At 48.6% G+C, this 20,157-nt stretch overlaps 1 protein-coding gene across 33 annotated transcripts in view; it reads left to right on the forward strand.

Annotated features, from left to right (window-relative positions):
• CAMK2G (calcium/calmodulin dependent protein kinase II gamma) overlaps window positions 1-20,157 on the forward strand; it is a 162,762-nt gene that overhangs the window by 89,670 nt on the left and 52,935 nt on the right. For all 33 annotated transcript variants that reach the window (XR_010917904.1, XR_010917932.1, XM_067537480.1 and 30 more), the window contains exons 7-12: window positions 1,259-1,361; window positions 2,235-2,318; window positions 3,172-3,266; window positions 6,111-6,233; window positions 9,399-9,482; window positions 10,091-10,133. Coding sequence is in view for 31 of the 33 variants with exons in the window: in XM_067537480.1 (XP_067393581.1) it covers window positions 1,259-1,361; window positions 2,235-2,318; window positions 3,172-3,266; window positions 6,111-6,233; window positions 9,399-9,482; window positions 10,091-10,133 (532 nt within the window). In the remaining 2 variants the exon portion in view is untranslated. The remainder of the gene's footprint in view (window positions 1-1,258; window positions 1,362-2,234; window positions 2,319-3,171; window positions 3,267-6,110; window positions 6,234-9,398; window positions 9,483-10,090; window positions 10,134-20,157) is intronic.

Consider the following 20,157-nt stretch of genomic DNA (forward strand, 5'->3'; position numbering starts at 1 on the left):
CCACCATCTCTGAACGCCCTTTCTTCACCATGCAGGCGGGTGGGCTCGGAGCGTGCCTCACCTCCCCCCACCCCTGCCATGCAGGTGAGGCAGCCCCACCGGGCAGGACTGCGGTTACAAGTCCTCATGGGAGACCGAGGCACTGCAGTGCAAGCCAGGCCTCCAGCAAATGCCTGAAATGACCGTGTGTGTGTGTGTCCGGACCAGTTTGTGGATTTCTAGCCTCCTGTCCTGCTGAAGGCCACCTTTCCTGCCCTCCCCAGGGCATTGCTGTCTGCTGAAAACTCCAGTCCATGGGTCATGTGTTACATCATGAACAACAGGAGGGATTCTGTACTCCCTCCCCACCGCTCCTGACACACCCCTGGCCCTGTCTGTATGAGCCCTGGGAGATCCATTTCCTGCTGGACAGCTGTAGCCAGTGTCTTCAGGGCATGTGTGCTAGATGCAGGACCCTCTTTGCTAGAGGCAACTTGTCAGCCCAGGGAAATGTTTTGCTGCCACTTTACTGCGGGTGTTCCCCGGTGCCTGATGTTCTGGTTAGGTATTTGGCTGACAGCCTTTTCCTAACGTGGCAGAGGGAGGCTGTGGGGGACCCGTCTCTGGTACAAGGTGGTTTCGGGAGGGCTAGGCAGAGCAGCTGCATCCCATCCCTGGCACAGGGGAAGGTCTTGTCCCTCATCTGTGAAAGCATTTAATAAACTCCTGTTGACAGGGATTCCCAGCACGAATAAATGGTGCTTTCATTAGGAGCTGAAGTAGCACTGCAGTGAGCTATGTGGAGAGGTGCCGTCCCACGTTCCGTCTCTTTGGCAGCCCTTATTCTCATATTTGCTTGCCCAGTGCTTGGGGGACTGTGCGATGTTCGGGGGAGCCACATTGCTGTGGATTGTTGGATCTGCTGCACGGTTTTCTCTCTGCGCGGCTGTGCTGGAATCTTGGCCTGGAGGAACTGTGCTGTCAGCGCCACCTTGTGTCAGCGCTGGGGGTGTGGGCTGGGCTGGGCTGGGCTGGGCTGAGAGTGGCTCTTGCATGGCCTGTGAGAGCCAAGGGAGATGAGATGAGTGTCAGACTGAGGAGTCTCTCCCTTTCCATCCCCCCTCATTGAGGCCACTGGCTGTCGTCGCTGGCCTTAAGCTGAATGACTGCTTTCACACAGGGCCCTTGCCTGAATTTAACAGACCAAAGCCCCGAGGAAAGGAAATAAACATGAATTTCTCTTTCTCCCACCCCTCCCTTCTTTCTCTTCTCTCTCCAGCCTGAGAACTTGCTGCTGGCGAGTAAGTGTAAGAGTGCCGCTGTCAAACTGGCTGACTTCGGACTGGCTATAGAAGTGCAGGGGGAGCAGCAGGCATGGTTTGGTAAGAAGAAAATTTCTGAGTCTGCCCTTTTCTAGCTGCCCTTTCCAGCCTCCCTTGTACACGCCAGGCCAGAGGAAGGGTCTAGCTTATTTGGTCTTGACCTCTTCCAGCTAACGGTTAGGCAGGTTGAGTGTCAGCCTCTGGGTCCTGGCAACTGGGTAAAATGAGAGCGACAGAGAAAATGTGACTCTGTATGTGCCTTAAGGCTGAATCTCTCCTCTTGTTTTGCTTCTCAAATGTACGGTGGGAGATTTTCAGAGACTGATCCAGCTCCAAAGTTCAGACCCTGATACAAACTTTTCCTGCTGCTCAGGGGTGTTGAGATCTGTGGGTATTGTTTCCCCTTTTTCTATAAATGGGAACAGGTGCAAAGTTCCAAGCCTTGATCTGGACTTCCTGGGATGTGTTTGGGTCTGGGCAGGGTAGGGTCCAGATCTTTTCTGACAGCATGCTGGCAGTGAGATTCACAGTGATCAGTGCCTTGGAAATTCCTGAGAGCTGACAACTGCCATGGGTCTCCTATCCTTTGGCTGTGGGATGCGCCAGGGTTTGTTTTCCATCTACAACCCATCCATGTAGCCATGGGCTGAGATGTAGCACAAGGGAATATGCGCTAGAGGGTGACACGGTCCCATTCCTTCCTCACTCTTTGCTTGTTGAGAGCATTTGGGCCAGTGGGCTGCCAACCCTCCCTTTGCCTCCACTGTCCTGTGTTGATTCGCTTCCACAGAGGTAACGCAGGGAAGCGGAGGCCAGAGGGGAGGCGTGGGCTTGTGAACGTTAAATGTTACAGTCGGCAGCTCTCATGGCAGGAGCTAGCCGATCTTTCCAGCTGGGTACTTTGTGTGCCCCATGTCGTTCCTCTCCTGCCAGGCTTTGCTGGAACTCCAGGCTACCTCTCCCCCGAGGTCTTAAGAAAAGATCCTTATGGAAAACCAGTGGACATATGGGCATGCGGTAAGATCCCATCATAGCGATAACATTTTGCACTGACACAGCATTGTTTACAAACATCAGCCATTCCTTACAGCCTGGGAAATGAGGGCATGGAAAGGTTAAGTGACATGCCCAAGGTTGCAGACGGAGCTGATGTCAGAGCCTGGATTGCTGGGTTGCTCAGTTGCTCCTAGCGCTTAGTCATGTTCTCAGACCAGCCATCAGAGCCTTCTGCTGGGGCTGAATCGTCAGGACCCATCCTCGCCTTGCAGAGCCAGTGCTCCATTATTTATTTAGCTCCATAATGCTTGCTCCTTGAGTGCTGATGACATAGAAAACAAAATATTCAGGGAAGCTCCTTTTTCAAAAGGAAGCGTAAGTGTCCCTGTAACTGAAGAGTGATCAGTTTAAAGCTGCAGGACATGGGTGATGTCCGATTGATGTGTGGAGTAGGCCTGGTGGCTTTCCTGCCTGACGAGCACGTGAGGCGAGCATGGGGAGGAGTCTTGGAAGTGTGTGCAGAACCTTGCTCTCCAGCGTCCTCGCTGGGCCTGATTTCTAGAAGCAGCTTGGAGCTGCAGTGGGAAGATTGAAGGGCAGTGTGCACCGGCCCTGTGCTAGGAGCTGGGGATCAGAGCTGATCTTGGGGTACCAGGACAGACCAGCAGCCGCGGGGAGATGGAGGCTCTTAGGGCTGCTCCTCACTCAGTCACATTCAGCCCGCCCAGATGCTGAAGACTCAGCACAGACACTGCAGTGGGAGAAGGAGTGTTGAGGGGAGGAAGGGGGCTATCCTCAGTTCTGGACTGGATGGAGGATGGGAGTAATCACAGCAAATTAACCTAACCGCAACATGTCTGTCTCTCCCGCCCAGGAGTGATTCTGTACATATTGCTGGTGGGCTACCCTCCCTTTTGGGATGAAGATCAACACAAGCTCTATCAGCAGATCAAAGCTGGAGCCTATGACGTAAGGACACTTACTCACTGAGTACCCACATGGTTTAGAAAGTCTGTGCCAGCTAGCTAGCCAAAATCTGGCATCGTTTCACTTGGGGGCCAGCGGCAGCCGCACAGCTGCTGCGCCAGGTGGAGCCTGGAGTGTCTGCCTTGTGTGTCTTGGGTTTTCTTTTTGATGCAGGTGTAGCGTGATACTGTGTGGGGCTGCCACCGGGGCATGGGGGTGTGTGCCTGTGGGTAGAGGGATTCATTGGGTCAGGAGAGAAGTACCGAACTCAGCTGCTCTGTGCTCGTGGGCTTAGTGCAGTGACCTGCTGGAGGAGATACCGATGCTGACTTCTCCAAGGGGAACACAATGTGCGAGAACGGGAAGGATCTCCTCCCACCAATGCCTTATAGAAAAATATGGGGAAATGCTCCCTGGAGAGACAGCTTGACCTGTGGCCCATGGCCTCCTGCACCCCCCCATGGAATTGGCCTGCTGCTGTGGAAAACCTGCCCCGAGCTGCCCAGCTGGGAATGTTATGGGGTGGAGAGGGGAGACTCTGAGGTTTGTGACTGGGGAAACTGGAACTAGCATGATCAGTCAGAGGCTGTAGTGAGGGTGAAGGCATCAGCATGGTGCCACTCCTGGGACTGTGGCCAGACAATGGCCAGACGGTGCAGCGTGGTGTCTGACCAGAACGAGTAGCGGCTTGGTGGGGAGGCGATAGCCAGCATTTATGCATTAACCATAGCAAAGTCTGTTCTCTGACTGCAGCAGTTTGGACACTTGGAATAAATCTGCCTGACTGAGGAAAGCTTGTTGGAGTGGGAAAATAAACCTGGAGCTATTGATCCAAGACTGGCTGGCATACGCATTGCAGGGAGCTGCGGGGTCCCTCTGCGGGCAGCCCCGGTGCTGAGACTTAGCTCAGAGCAGCAGAAGATGGAAGGGGGGGGGGGAAGGAGAGGATAGGATGGTTTCTGCTGGATTCAAGTAATCTGCCCTGCTCCCATGCCTGGGAATGCTTCTCTGTCTTATGGCCCGTTTCGTTTGTAGGCTCCTTCTCATCTCTGTTCCTTGTTCTTGTACTCAGAGACCGATTAAGGGTTATTGGGGCCCTGGGCAGAAAAAACATTGGGCCCCCATGCCCCATTAAAACCTAGGCCTGCCCATTTTTTTAATATGGCAGTAGTTTGGGGTGTGGGGGGATGCGTTGTCGCCCCAAACTGCAAGCCTCAGGCAGGTGCAGAGCGGCATGGACAGAGGCTGTGCTTCGCGATAGGTGAGCTGATAAGATGATTGGCTCCCCCTCCGTGACACGCAGCCCTTCCCGCCAGTGCCAGCCTCTTCCCAGTGGGGAACTGAAGGGGACCCTCACTAGGAGGCCCCGCCCCCTGCTTCTCCTCACCCCTCATGGCCCCACCCCCTGACCAGGCCAGAAGCCAGAATTGGCCCATGGTAAGAGCAGCCCAGGGAGCCTGGGCCGCTGTCGGGAGCCCCAGACCCTCCCCCTGCCCCGGGTGGCGGGAAATGTGACTGTGAATCGATTTTGGAAGTAAGTTCCTGATGAAAGCTCGGGGTTTCTGAGGATTTTTAAGCACTCACTGCAGTGTTTGCAGCACTGTGCTGGTGCCCGAGACCTGGGATGTGAAACTGACACACAGCAAGTGTGACCCTGGCGAGCGTAGTTTTGTTGTCCATGTTGAAGGGAGCACAAAGTGTAAGCTTAACAGTGTGAGGGGGAAAAGTCAAGGAGATCTTCAAGCTTTTTCCATTTCTAATCCTTGGGGGAAATGTTCACAGCATGGTAAGGACAGCCTGTTTTTAAAGACTGGTGACTTTTAAACTGATCAGGACCCTTTGACTGATTTACCTTGTGTCCTGTGGGTCGTCTCTTGAGTTCACAGGCTTTCTGTTCAGCTCAGGGCCACTTAGGAGGTGTCTGTGTGTCCGTCGAGAGATGTGGATCCCAGCTCATGGGGACATGCTCCGCACCAGCTAGCACTTTAAAATTAGCACAGTAACCGGGGCTACCTGGGTGGCGGCTTGGGTTGGTACAGCTGAGTACAGCCCTGCCTAACCCTCCAGTACGTACAGGTGCAGCCAGCCTGAGCTGCTGCCCATGCTGCAATGGCCACGCTGCTATTGTTGGGCGCTAGCATGAGCAGAGGTACCAGATCTGGGGATTGTACCTCCCAGCTGCTGGATAGACAGACATGTTGTTTCGAGGTGCTTTCATCTGTAAGACCTCAGGGGCACTGTTCTCCTCTGTACTGATGTGCTGAACTGCGGCGGGGACGAGAGTGACAATCGCTCCTCATGGAGTGTTAGTGGTTCAGGATCTCTGCCCGTTCTCTCCGTGCCCACGTCTTGCCAGCCTCTGACGTGTCTCCCATTCCCCAGGTACCAATTTCTGGTACTACAAACAGGATTACAGCTTTTAACGTATGGGGACATGGAGTGGGAGGAAGAAGAGGGTGGGTGGGTTAAAGGATACTGTGCATCTGGTTTCACATGCCTGCACCAAACGCTCGAGAAGGGAGGCTCCGGATCTTTGAATTGACTTGCAGATTTGAGTAAAATCCGAAAGCCTGACTGAATCCTGTAAGGCTCCTGTACCTGTTTGGATGCCCCGTGGACACCCATTGTACAGCCATCAAAGCGGCGCATGTGTGGTCTTACACTGTTCATCGAATTTCCTAGAATTTTCACGCTGTGGGTGTCCCCCGAAGGTGTTTGTCCCCCAAATGCAAAAGCTCTGGTGCCAAAAGGGGTTAAAGCTTGCATACGGCTTGGTGTGGTGTGGAACGGATTACCTCCAGCAGCAAAAGAGATTTTTATGTTCAGTTTCTCCTCTCTCCTGCCTAGTTCCCGTCACCTGAGTGGGACACGGTGACTCCTGAAGCAAAAAACTTGATCAATCAGATGCTGACGATAAACCCGGCAAAACGCATAACGGCCGACCAAGCACTCAAACACCCATGGGTCTGTGTAAGTGTCTCCTGGCCCACCTGTTCTGAGGTCATGCCATTGTGTGTGCTGAAACAATGTGCTGGAAGGACAGGGCTACAGAGTAGGAGGGCACAGCTAGGGGCAGAAATCAGGTGCTGGCTAATCAAACGTGTTTCTATGCTTTGAATTGTGAGCTTGCAGGCGCTGGCATGGGAAAGCCAACCTGCTTTTATAGCGTTATTTAACCACAGCTATAATGAGGAGATGCAGAACAAATGGCTTTGAATTTTCAAGGCTATTTTATCTAACCATCGATTGTCGATGCAGATCATCATGTGCCGTATCTAGGGAGACGTCAGCTTAAATAGCCCAGCACCTGGGGATCCCGAACTCTGCATCCCAGACCCAGTTTGCTGTAGTGCATCTTTTTTCAAAGATACGTGTGGAAATGCTCCCATAACGCATCCAGACTTTCCATATTGCCACTAGCCATGGGAGTAATGCTGGTGGCCGTGAAGCAGCTTTGACTAGCTCTCAAGGGAGAGAGCTATTCTCCTTTCCAGATCAGAAGCACAGTTGTTTTCCCATTTTTGCAGAGCTGGCAAGAGAATCTTGAAATGTAATTGAGGGAAGTTACTCCTTCCTTACCTGACAGAGAGAGTGCATTTGAGACAGGCATGCCCCTGCTTTCCAGTGTGTTCTTTATGCATCCCCACTCATCACAGTTTGTTCTCAACACGGGGTGGTAGTGATTCACTGTCTCCGAGAGAGAGCTTGTTAGCAATTCAAATGTATCTATGTTGTGTACACTATGTATAAATTGGCGTAGTGCCATAGAGGTCACCAGAGCTCAGAGACTCTAAGGTCAGAAGGGACCAGTATGATCATCTAGTCTGATCTCCTGCACAAGGCAGGTCACAACCTCACCCACCCACGCCTGTAATAGACCCCTGACCTATGATTGAGTTATTAAAGTCCTTAAATCATGGCTTAAAGACTTCAAGGTACAGAGAATCCCACCAGCAAGTGACCCATGCCCCATGCTGCAGACGAAGGCGAAAACCCCCAGAGCCTTTGCCAATCTAACCTGGGGGAAAATTCCTTCCTGACCCCAAATATGGCTATCAACTAAACCCTGAGCATGTGGGCAAGACTCACCAGCCAGACACCCAGAATGAATTCTCTGTAATAACTCAGAACCCACCCCATCTAACATCCCTTCACAGGCCACTGGGCATATTTACCGCTAGTAGCCAAAGATCAGTTAATTGCCAAATTAGGCTGTCCCAATATACCATCCCCTCCATAAATGTATCAAGCTCAGTCTTGAAGGCAGCTAAGTTTCTTGCCCCCACTGCGCCTCTTGGAAGGCTGTTCCAGAACTTCACTCCCCTGATGGTTTGATACGTGTGTCTAATTTAAAGTCTAAACTTCCTGATGGCCAGTTTATATCCATTAGTTCATGTGTCCACATTGGCACTGAACTTAAATAATTTCCTCTCCCTCCCTGGTATTTATCCCTCTGATGTATTTATAGAGAGCAATCATATCTCCCCTCAGCCTTTAGCTAGGCTGATTCACACCAGCTGAGGCTCTGGCTCTCCTCTTTTTTTATGTCTGTAATGTTATAATTGTGTTTTTGCTATTTTGAGCCATGCACCCCCAGTGCCTGTGACTGACATTGGATGAGAAGCAATAACTCATCCCACGTGGCAGTGTGATTCAAAATGCCCTGAGAGGGTTTCCTCCTTTGCACATATAAGCTTGGCTGGCCATTCTGCAAGGTGTGATGATTTCATTCCATAAATCACTTCAGTTCCCTACCTGCTTTCCCCTGTGTTAAAGTTGTTGTCACCGAGTGCCCAACACTTTCCATGTGCATACCCTGCATGGATTCCCTTCCTGGAGACTTGCTGTGCTCACCCGTAGGCAGTGACTGGTCTTGGCTGTGCATTTCTGAAGATAGTACAGGGCACTCCTGTTCTCCTAGCGCCAGTGACAGTTGTGCTTTGTGGTCAGTGAAGAGATCTACACAACTGATAGTATGTTTCCTGACCCCTTCCAGGCCAAACTAGCAAGACCCCTGGAATTATTGCAGGCATCACTTTAGCTTCACAGGAGGCTGTGTGAACTTTAACAGCAAGAAGCTCTTTCAAAGGGGCTGGCCCAGCCTGCCCACCCCCCAAGAGCCAGTGCAGACCGCAGTAGGGTGCTTGCTTTGAGAGCAGAGTGGTTAGGTTTGAGTCCCAACAGAGGTTCCCTGCGTCACTGCAGAACCTGAGTACAGTGTGAGCTGTTCTCTCAGGTCTGAATGAATTTGTTTGAACCAACAGAGAGCTGCTCCTGAAGGGTCTGTAGTACCTGCAGGTCAGCATGATAGTCATTCGCCCATTGTCCTTGTAAAGCCAATGAAGGCTGGTAGGTCGGTGCCAGAGCAATAGCTAGTCTGGCATCAGCCTCCGGTTTTCTAATGTTTTCTGAATCACTGGCAGCGCTTCTGGGAAGTGCTCCTCTTTCGGCTGATGTGACCCCAGCCAAGTGCTGGCGACAAGGGTGCCCTGCTGGCTGGAAGTTACACTCAGGCTGTCAGATTGATGCAGTAGAGTTATCTGACTGAGCCAGGAGACTCCCCCCAGTTGTATGTTGAACATCACCTTCTGCATCTGATGCAAGGGTGCTGAGGGCTCTGGGCACAGGGCTGGCTTTGTGTTCACAGATTCAATGAGCAGCCTTGTCCAAGAGGCATCAGGATAACCAGACAATGGCCTTTACTCACTGCTTCAATTTTCCTTCTGAGATTTAGTAACAAGATCCGCCTCTTCTCCTCCCTTCCTCTCCCCTCCCCACACCCAGCGTAATGGTTGGTTGTCTGCTTTTGCCTCATGTCTGGCTTTGTTTTTTCTTTGGTGTATGAACCATGGAAAACGTTGCACTTTCTCAGACATGGGCCTGTGACAACAGCCCACTTTGATTAGAACCTCTCACCATGGGGGGTGGTTGATATCACTTCAGTTGATTTCTGCCACCAGGTCTCTGCAGTTTGGAGTCAGGGTCTGTTACAAGCCAGGCACCCAGAGCTGAGCTGCTCTGTCACGTTGGTTTGCATAGTGGTTGTAGCATATGAGTGGAGAGCTGGAGGGATAATTCATCTTGCTGGTTTGTTTTAAAATTATTTATTAATCCTTCCTTGTTCCTGTCTTCCAGCAACGATCCACCGTGGCCTCCATGATGCACAGACAGGAGACTGTGGAGTGCTTGAGGAAGTTTAATGCCAGAAGGAAGCTGAAGGTGAGCAGGTGTTTGCCTGTTTTGGAAAGGGAAGATGTGGGAGGGAGGTGCTTTTGTGGCTGAAGCACAAGGTTGGGGGAGCTTAGCTTTCTTGCAGTCTCTGCCTCTGACTTGAAGTGTCCCCCAAGTCACGTCCCTTCTCTGTGCCTCAGTTTTCTTCTCTGTGACATGGAGCAAATACCTGCCTTGCCAAAGGTGTGCTTGAAGATTAGCTCATTAATGTTTGTCAAGTGCTTTTTGAGATCCTCCAATACAAGGTGGCCTAGAAAGTTTCTTTAGAGGTTGAGAGATGTCTGTACCTATAAAGCTATTTGTTTCCCTTCTGGTCGGTTCTCTCCATATCCTATGCCCCCCCCGCCTCTCCTTTCCCACTTAAGAGAACTGAAATAACCAGATGAGCGCTCCACCCTTCCGAGCTGCTGCCTACTGTGCTGATTGGTCATCTAGCTCCTAGTCGTAAAGTAACATAAGTGTTGGGTAGCAGGTGGAGGGGACCCTGGCAGCTTATGTCTGGGTTGGTTATTTGACCCTGAACAACTGGGATTCCTGCATCCCCTGTCTGAGATGGGCAGCACTATTTATCCCTGCTCTCTTCTTCTCCCCCACAGGGTGCAATCCTCACTACGATGTTGGTCTCGCGGAACTTTTCTGGTAAGTTCTCCCTATCCCCATCCCTTCCCCCTTATTTCTACAGTGATCTGGGTGCATTTTAACCTTTTGGGGGGGAGTCGGAGAAGAGGGGGATGTGTTTTGATTTGCATTGCCAAATCCATTTGCATTTATTGATGGTACTGTTGCTCTGACCAGTGGGCAACAGAGAAACATTAAACTAGTTGGGGGAGGGGCCTGTGTCTGGAACAAGAGGGGAATCCAGTCTGCTGCCAGAATCTCCTGGTGTGCTGTTGCTAGCTCCTCTTGGGGATGTTCTAGTTTTCCCATAGGAAACCCCAATTATAAGGGGCTATAACTGCAACAGTGGTTCCTTCCGACCTGGACCCAGGGGCCTGGTTCCACCACTGGACAAGTAATGGTATTTGCAGGGGGGCGTAGCCATCATGGTGCTGGGGATCCTTGGCTCAACCAAAAAGGGTCTAGAACTGTCCAAACTGTCAAGTTTTTCCATCTCTGTCTCTGACATGGCTGTCGTCCTGTTAGCCTGGCTGCTTGCTGAGAATTCTGTGTTGTCACTTGCGGAAAACACAGGCCCAAACGTTTTGCTAACACTGGTGTTTTGAAAGATACGTTTAGTTTGTTAAGAATGCCAGGCTGCTGGGTTGTGCTATCTTAGGGTTCATCCCCAGCTGATACGCCTCTTCTGGCGGGCAGCCTCTCTCTGCCCATGCGCCTGTCAGCAGTTTAGGCCGTTCACTAACCCTGAGCCCTCCTAGCCCTGTTTTCTTCTTTCCAGTGTAGCATCTGGGCAGTAATTCAGTCCAAATATTACTGAACCGGGCTGTATTTCAGTCCATTCTCCAGCTCTGCATTTGGAGTGCAATTTAGAGATGGTTAAGGAAAAGCAGCAGTAATGGAATCTCCTGTCACTCTTCCCTTTGCTAAATGCTTTAATGGTGGGCATCAAGCATGCTTTCTGTGATGTAATGCAGGAAACGCCTAATTACAGTAAGAACAAAGGGCGCGCGTACGCACCCCCCACACTCCGCTGGGGAAATCCAGGGGGCATCTCCCTTCCATCTGGGATCCATGTCATTCTAGTGGTGTTGTTCAAATAGAAGAACTGTGCACCATTCCCAAGAAGTGCAGTGAGGTAGCCCCAGGAGTTTGAGAGTTGATCCTCTGCTCCACTATAAATTCAGCCTGTCAGGAGCATGGAGAAGTGTCAGGCTGGCTGTAGCAGCAGTTTTAAGCACACCTTTTTAGAATTGTTCAAAGGGCCCATCTGCACCACAGCTGGGAGGTGTGATTCCCAGTGTGAGCAGACATGCACTAGCTGCACGCTGCAGATCTCAGCATGGATGTTGCAGGAAGGGCAGTGGCTCAGACTAGTTGCCCGAATCCAAGGCCTCTTGATCCCCTGTGTCTGCCCTCAGGTGGCTAGTCCGAGCCCCGGCACATGTTGTGACGGCCGCACTGTTGTTTTTAGGGTGTTAGCCCAGCTTGAGGTAGTGCGAAGCTGTCTCCTGTGCTGGGAGTCACACTACCCAGCTGCAGTGTAGACGTGCCCCTAGGAAATGTGTCTGCAGAAGCTGAAAGCCGTACCTTGTAGTCTCAGAATGATTCTACAGCGGCTTCATTGTTAGGAGGGCTGGTGTGCTCTCATGCAGCCATTGCTTCAGCCGAGGTTGTGAAACGTTTTCCCCTCTACCCATCTTTGGGTTCCCCGGCTCCTCCTGGTGCACGCAGTCGTGGGTCTGTTTTCCTTTGCTCCGAGACACAGCGGGGTTTAGTTGAAATGCTAACGTAGTTAATTCTTAGATTAGTGTTTACAATAAATAATAGTACTGGATTCATTTTTAGTAAGACTAATGCTATGGTCCCCCTGTGGTGCAGCTGGGGAAGGGTTTGGGTTTGGAGCACTGCTCTTTGGATCAGAAAATGTCCCTTGTGGGCCAGCATGTTGGGTACTTGAACTGCCGGGAGCAGTCAGTGGTGCTGAGCTGTGCACCCGTTATTCCCAGACCGAGAAGCAAGCTGCAGGAGGCTTGCTCTGCTCATTTGCCTGTATCTCAGAGATACAGAGTTGTCAGTTTCATCGCTGAAAAGAAGAGGAACTGTTGGGGCCTGGTGGCCCGTGCTGAGTCCCTGTACTGTTCAGATGTCAAAAAGAAACAGCACTCTGAGACTTTGAGATACTCTGAGAAAGAGGCCTGAAAGAAGAGCTGTGAGCCTAGATCTACAGAGCTGGTGGTCTCCTTGTTCCAAACCTCCCGTGCTCATTGAGAGGGGAGGACTTCACAAGAACAAACTCTCAGGGGCTGCTGTCATGTGAGATTCCTCTAAAGAGCTTTCAGAGCTCACCTGGGCCCCTTCCGTGCCAATAATGCTCCTGATACAGAGGTCTCTCCTTCACGTGCAGCCTCACGCATCTAAAACCCGATCTGATATGTGGTTAGGTTTTGCTCCTGCTTCCCCACTGTTTGCCTGGCTAGAGGTCAGACCTTTGACATCTCAGTGAAAGGGGATGCCAAGTCTTGGTCTGTATGACTAATTGGGCCTTATGGCTCTTGGGACGGGAGATCATCTCGTGGCAGTGGTACGTTGATTTGAGAGGTGACATCTCTGAATTGGAGGAAAGGAAGAGTAGATGAAATTTAGTTTTAGTCTCTTCCTCTTCTTGCTGTGATGACAACAAGAAAGCATTACATGAGATGACGCTAAGCTGAGTTTACGCCTTGGAATTTCTAATTGCTGCAGTCCCAGAAAAGGTGCACAAAGTCGCTGGCCTGCTGGAGATGGGGCAGGGGGCACCCTGCTTATAAACAAAGGGTTGATAGAGGCAGCCAGGAAGAACTGGCAACGCTCAGCCTCCTCCTCTCTCACTAGGAGACCTGACTGTGTGTTTGACACAAAGGCTTGTTTTTCTTCCAGCTCCTCAGGCTTTGGTCTAGAGAAGACAGGGTCATCTGATGGTATATGTCTCAAAGCAGTGCTTTGGATCTTTGAGAGCAGGCAGAGGTCCTAGATTTGCCAGGAGAAAGGCTCCAATTTGACTGGAGTCACCCTGTCCCCATTCCCATTTGAGAGATGAAAATGGGACAGGGCTTATATAATCCTGGCATCCCCAGCATCAGTTTGCTGGGGGTCATGCTCTGGCCTGCGCATGATGTCTCAAGCCCTTAGTTAGTCCTTCTACTGTCAAAGAAGGTCAAGCTCTCCTTCAATTCAGTCACTGTGTTTGGAAGTGTGACTCTTCAGCCCTTAACATCTGGCGGGAAGGGGGTATATTCAGAGGCTGTGAAACAGCAGGCTTGTAGCAGTCCCATGTTCCTGCCACCTGAAAATCATCTGTTTGCAAAGGGACACATTTCTTTCCTTAGGTGTGTAGTAATCGTAGTCATAATGTGTTATCTATCCCTCACACTGCTTGGCTCCTCTAATCCTAAATCAGTTACTAGAGATAAAGAACTTGGTTTGATCCTTTTCCACAGTTAAGGTACAGTTAACCTTATTTCAGCATTTCACTGTTATGCTTAAAGGACCTTGTCTTCATTCAGCCATAAGCTGTTAGTTATTGGTCAGTGTGTTCTAGGCCTATGACTACATCCTTTTAACCACTTGAGAGCCACTGTTAGCAAGCTGGTAACTATCTCCTCTGCCAAGAGGGTGAGTGAAATCCAAATTCTGACACTGGACCTTCTTTACAAAGCAGTGTTGTGTTGCTCACTTGAAACTTCTGCCCATATCAGCTTCAGTCACTCATCTGGAGCAAACCATCTCTTTCTTTCGGTCTCTTCCCTCACGGCCTCAGAACACACGTGGAAGTTTGGGGGAGTGGCTAGACTGCATATATTAGATGTCAAAAACTGAGTTACTGACAGTCATCCTCTTTGTTATAGCCTTTGAGGGAAGTGAGATATATCCAGAAATCATCCAGATGGATGAAACTCTGTAACCAAGCCAACTACAACCAAATGAGAGCTCTAGACTGGAGGAACTTGGAACTCATGCTGTCAGATGAGTGGCCATCTATGCAGCTTGTCTCCAGAATGTATCTGTCACCAAGATTTGTAAGGCTGCCACTTGATGTTCAATTCACATCTTTTTTCCAAACTCTGGGTCTAAACTGGATGCTCATCTGTAGAGCAGTTGTCATTCAGGGTGAAATTGGACTGTTGTGCAGAATTCTGTGCACCACTTAAGCTCTCAGTTATCCACATGTTGCCTCTACAGATTCATGCTGACCCTCCTTCATCATCTCATCTGAAGTTTTTATAGTTCGTTTAGGTGAGGATGAGTGTGGCAGAGGACATCTCTAGGGACAGGGTCCTTTATAACTGTGAAAGGGAGACTGAATCTGCAGATTGTGTGCGCACCCATAAATATTAAGCTGTAGGCCTGAGTGAATAGTAATGGGTAAAGAAATAGTCACATTCCAAAACCGAATGTGATTAAATACTCCACAAGCCTATTGCGTTTGCTTTCCATGAAAGTTTGAATGGCTGAACTTTTCTAATAGGAATACTAGGAGGGTGAATTTTAAACTCCATTATTTAGCAAAAGCAAAGTTTTGAATTGTGTACATGATTAATATTTGAAATTCATATTGTGCTGTGTTATGTAAGTGACCATTCAGGGAACAGAAATGAGGCCACATGTCTACAGTAACTCACCAATGCAGGGTAAATTTTGAAGGTGGATTATAAAAGGGAAAATTGGACAAAAAATACTTAAGCAATTTTGAACAACAAACAAATATTGAGAACTATGTGATCTGTTTGCGGTTACTTCCCAAACAGGAAAGTCAAATTTAATAAAAAATTAGACAATTCTATCAACTGTTCATCCATCACAATTAAAATGCTTTAGAAAGGTTCAGGGATTGCAAGAAATGGCACAGGACTTCTAGAATGTGGATCTGCTAAGGTAACGTACTCTGAAAACTCCACTTGCTGGTGAGTAAACTTTCCTTTTACTCCCATCTCTGGATCCTGTGGATTTCATTATTTTCTCAACTGTGCACCTTTTCCTGGCGTAAGAGTGAAATATTTATGCATCAGCTAGGCAAATGGAATTATGTAAAAATGAGGCCCACGGCCAGCCTTTTCCTCCTTTCACACCAACCCCTCAACTTCCCTGAGGTGCACAAAAGGTCCATTAAAGTTTTTTCTGTTTGCCGTCTTTGCATTCCTGCCTCTTCTCTACCTGTTTTTGGCAGGAAACGGGGAATGCTGAAGTATTATGAAGGGTATTCTTGTAGCATTGTCGACCTGCTGAATGAGAAACATGCTGGAACACTCAGGCGTCTGGCCTACTGGGCATTCAGATGATGTGTACCTTCTAAGGCATAGCTCTTATGTTGCATGCCACACAAATGCACAGGGATAGGTGTTTCAGGAGGTGGATTTCTGCAGCCATAGTGAGATATTTGAAAACATCTACTGAAACAGACTTTTCCAGATGTTTAAAGGTATTTTGGTGTTGCTGCGCTCAGCATTACAATGCCTAGCGGATTTAGGAGCCTAAATCTCATTTTCAGAGGGGAGTTAAGCACTTAGTCAATGGAATTTAGACTCCTACATGCCTGGATCCCTTTTGAAAACAGGCTCCTAAATCAGTTAGGCACTGTAACATTGAGCACTGCAGCACCTAACTACCTTGGCAAATCTGGGCCTTAAAACTAATTTGCTGTCTTCCCTTTCTGGTTTCCTGCATGAACCTAGCTTAAGGATGTTTGATTCAATGGGGAGTTGGCAGAGGCAAATGTAAAAACCCAGGGAATATCTGTTTGCTCCATACACCTTCTCCAGTAACAGCCACAGGCGAGAGAACCAGGATTTCCCTCGATGATAGTGATTGAAGCCAAAAAGGATGCCACTGGGTTGAGTATTTGAGACGTGAGCCTCAGTGAATTCTGTCTCCATTGCTTTGTCCCAAAGTGGGAAAGCCAGGTGCATCTGGGAGATGGAGATACAGTCTCAGATCCTGCCCATGAGACTTTCCTGTGGAGCTGAAGTGTCATGTGAAAGTGCCATGTGAGCTCATTGATTGCAGACCTGTGTGTACCTGGGGCTTGGTATTTGGAAATTTGACGATATGAAGTGTATGGGCAAAATGCAGTTGTGCATTTTTCCCCAGCTAACCATAGTGGCCTTTGTGGGTGTGGGGGAATCCCAAATAAAAGGGTTAACTTATACATTAGCAGAGACGTTTGCTCCTTTTTTAAGCTGCTTTCCCTCCTCTCCTCCTTTCCCTCCTGTTTTATCTCCCTCTCTCTCTGCTTGTTTGTTCTATCCACTTGAAGTGAATGATTGCTTTTCATGTTCTCTCTCCCCCTCCTTAGTTCCTTCTACAGAATGAGTCTAGTAGTGCTGAAGAATAAATGCTCACCTCCATCCTTGCCCTCATGGGGATAAGGGAACTGTTAAGTATAGCTTTTTCTAGCTGACTTTTCCTGGAGAGCTAGCTCCTTTCCTAAGTGCTCAGATGTTCTGCTCTAGTGCCTGAATGTTTGACTGTTACAGCAAGGCCAGAGTTAGAAAATACGTCTTCATAAGGTGGAAGAGTCCCATGCAGATATCTCACCCCAATCCAGTGACCTGCCCGCGCCTTGGGAACATAAAACGCTACGCTATGGGTCATGTCATTCCTGGGAGCCGTTACTATTGAGACATGTTCCAATAGCAAGTTGGTGGAGGTTTCCGGAGGATAAGTCAGGGACTTTCCGATAGAAGCCAGAACAATTGGAGCACAGTGGAGAACACTTATTCTTGAAATAACCGCAGCTTTAAATGGTAGTTACTAGAGTAATTATGCCTCAGTAGCCGATCATGGCAGATGCTTGCACAAGTTACTTCAGTTCAGTGGTGGGATGCCACAGTCTTTGTGTTCCTGTGTCCGATGCATGGTGGCTTTGTGTTCCTGATCCAGTGGCAGAAGGGATGGTCTCCCTCTGAATCCAGGAGCAGTGCTGGATGGCACGCCCTGGTTTATGCTGAGCATTGGTGCTTGAGGTGGGATTGAGTGAGCATCTCTCGAAGGTTGCTGTCATCCCATGGGATCACAGAAGGTGATCACCTGACTGTCTCTTCCAGAGACGCACTTCCTCAAATGCATTCCATCAGCTGTAATCACGAAGGCGTCATATTCCTTGGTGAAATCCTTCAGGAGTTCAACAATCAGCAAAACGTGCAACCCTCCCTTCCCTTCTCCCTCACTAATTTTCTTCTTGAGAATGCAGTCAAGTAGTTTAGGCCTCAGATATTTCTGTATATTAAAAATAGTTAAGGCCTAATGAGAAATGGCCTCTGGATTCTAAATATGTCCATGTTAAAGACCCCTTTGCCCCACTCCATCACTAAGGAGTTTGTTTTAAAATCAATCTTGTATAGGACAGACAAATAACAGGTGTCTCCTCCATGTCAATATTGCAGCAGCAGTTAACCATCACATGCAATTTCCACATATGTGCTTCCTGCAACTGCTAACGTTGATGATGCTAGCACACAGCTAAAGAACTGAACCAGAGAATCACTAGAGTTCTTCCACTCCATTTGAAATACAGGAACAAAAAATACCGGTGTTTGCCAAAGGGAGAAATGATCATTTATTTGTATAATTGTGAGCATGTAGGGAGCTTCAGGCATGGACCAGGACCAGTTGTTCTTCTCCATCGCACATGTATCTTTGCATATAAATATTCTTGGAGCTGTGTTGAGCGCACAACCTCTTGGAGCTTTACAGTGGAGTTAGTGGCGTTTATGTGCCTTGACACGTGATACACAAGTACATTACAAGGCATGGTCAGAAGGGATCTATAAAGAGGCGCTTAAATCTCCCTAGCGCTCTTAGTTTCTGTTTTATTGCTATTCTGTCAAATTAGGAATTGCTTCATCTCTCTGACAGCCTTCTGGTGAATTTTTGTGGGGGTTTTGGTGGTTTTGATTTATAAAAAGCTGCTAATTTAACTGTCCATTTGACTTCTTGTTTTCGAAAGAGAAGAGATTCCCTGTTGTGGAATTTCTGGGTCTAGAAGTTTCTTTCAAAGATTCCTTCCTGGTTCCTTTGGAAAACCAGTGCTAAAACTGCAAGGTGAAAAAAGTAATCTCCAACCTGCATTCACTGTCTCTCCTCTCTTTGAAATGGACTTGTTCCCTATGAGCTATGGACACATTTCTGAATATTCCTGGTGGCAGGATGGAAGGAAACCCGTCTCACTCCTCCATGAAAGTGTGTTGGTTCCCAACATTTCTTTTGTCCCTCTCGCTTGACATTGGAGCAATTTATCCCAGCTCTAAGTGATAGGCAATTTGAGATCTGAGGTAACTTCTATATTGAAAAAATCTTTGAAGCTCCTTCATTTAGACAAGTTGTGGTGCCTGTGTTGCTCAAAAAAGTGTTTAAATATTAGCACGTAGCTCTAGCTTCACCACCTCCTCTTTCACAGCCAGAGTATGTGTCAGTATTTTTATGGTTTGAAGCCAACACCTTAATTCTCAGGGTCTTCCTCTACATCTGGTTCTCAGCGATATGTGTAAGGCCCCCTCGTGACAGCATTCATAATGTCATTGGAAGATCATCCTTTGACAGAACAGGTTCTTCATCACCTGGAAGTTCAAATTCCAGTTCTTCACCAAAATCCTGTGACATTTGGGCACCCTGATTTATAGTGCTTAGGTTTATCCCAAAATCATACGGGAGGAAGTTTGTAAAGAGCCTTTCTTGTATGATCAGGAGCCTACATATTTCTTCTGGGTTGTCAGGAAGCCACAACTCCTTCTATTTTATAGTTGTTTGTCCTCTTTGCTAACAAAGTTGCAAGTTGAAAATGTTCTTTTAATTCTCTTGAGGCTTAAGCCTCTCTTTAAGTGTGTAACTGAAAGATTTTTTGTTCTAAAGTGAATTGGTAGCTCCCGTGTTCATTGTTCTTGAGAAGATTTCGGTCTCAACCCTTCTCCCTGGCTAACAGAATGATTCACCAGGTGGCTAGTGATTTAGATGGACACTTTTCTTCTGTTCAAGCCCTTGTTCATATTATCTAGTGACAGCAGCTGCTAACAATAGGTTCACAGCTCCCAGGATCCGTGTTCTGTCCCTCTTGATAAAGGTAACCAGGGGGCTAGAGTGTCAGAGAAGGAAAGTTGCCCTCTGAAGCCTTGTCCATGAGTAGAAATTACCGGACGCTGAGGAAGTCATTGTTACTCTGTTTGATCTAAAATGCAGTCAAGTTTGTGAAGATTTATTGGAGTCTTACAGCTGATTCTCTTTTTGAAAGGTGAAACATACATTTGCTGGCTTCCGTCCCGTTTTGTTTGAGGGAGAGGTGCCAGTTGCCAGGTGGCAAAGGATGAGCGTGGATGTAATGTGCCCAGGAAGAGTCAGAGGAACTCTTGTAGCGGAACTTGGGGCTGCAGAGACATAGGGAGGGTTTTGTCGGCTGGAGCTGAGTGCCATCAGCTTGGCCTTGCGGGCTGGAGCTGAGCTATTGACAAGCATGTCTCCATCTAAACTGCTAAAGGGTAGGAATGATTTTCCTTTGAAATCTTCTTCTGCTTTGTCAGTAGCTGAGCTTTTTCTTGCTTTTCCTTCTGCTGCTTCTCTCACATGGCAGTTCTCAGACTACTTTGTGTCAGTTTTCGAGTCCTCTTTTCTCCATCTGCACCTGGAAGTTGCTCTGCCTTCTCTTCCCTAGGGAAAGGGGAGCAGTTTACACTACTGGGAAACAACTCTGCTTTTGGGGGCCTGTTAGTAGCCCTTTTGGAGGAGGTAAATCCAATCTTGCTTACAATTCCATAATCCTTTGGCCAGGGAAATCTGCCATCTGTCTGGTGTCAGAATGAAGACCTGGCTCCTTTTTAGTTGCTGAGTGACTGTGGTTCTGAAGGTCTGACCCACCCTTTTTTGTCTCTGGTTTGGCAACTCTTGTCCCTTTGAGTCCATTTGGTACCTGTTGCTGCTTGCTATGATTTGACAAATAACTGTCTGCTCAGCTAGAGAAAACTTCTTCTCAGGATCCTCCCTCATCTTTACCAATTGGGGAGGCTCCATTCTTTTTTTCAGG

Source organism: Emydura macquarii, unplaced genomic scaffold (genome assembly GCF_026122565.2).
Source record: "Emydura macquarii macquarii isolate MOO-44397 ecotype Brisbane River unplaced genomic scaffold, CSIRO-AGI_Emac_v2 contig_67, whole genome shotgun sequence".
NCBI classification, from domain to species: Eukaryota; Metazoa; Chordata; order Testudines; family Chelidae; genus Emydura; species Emydura macquarii.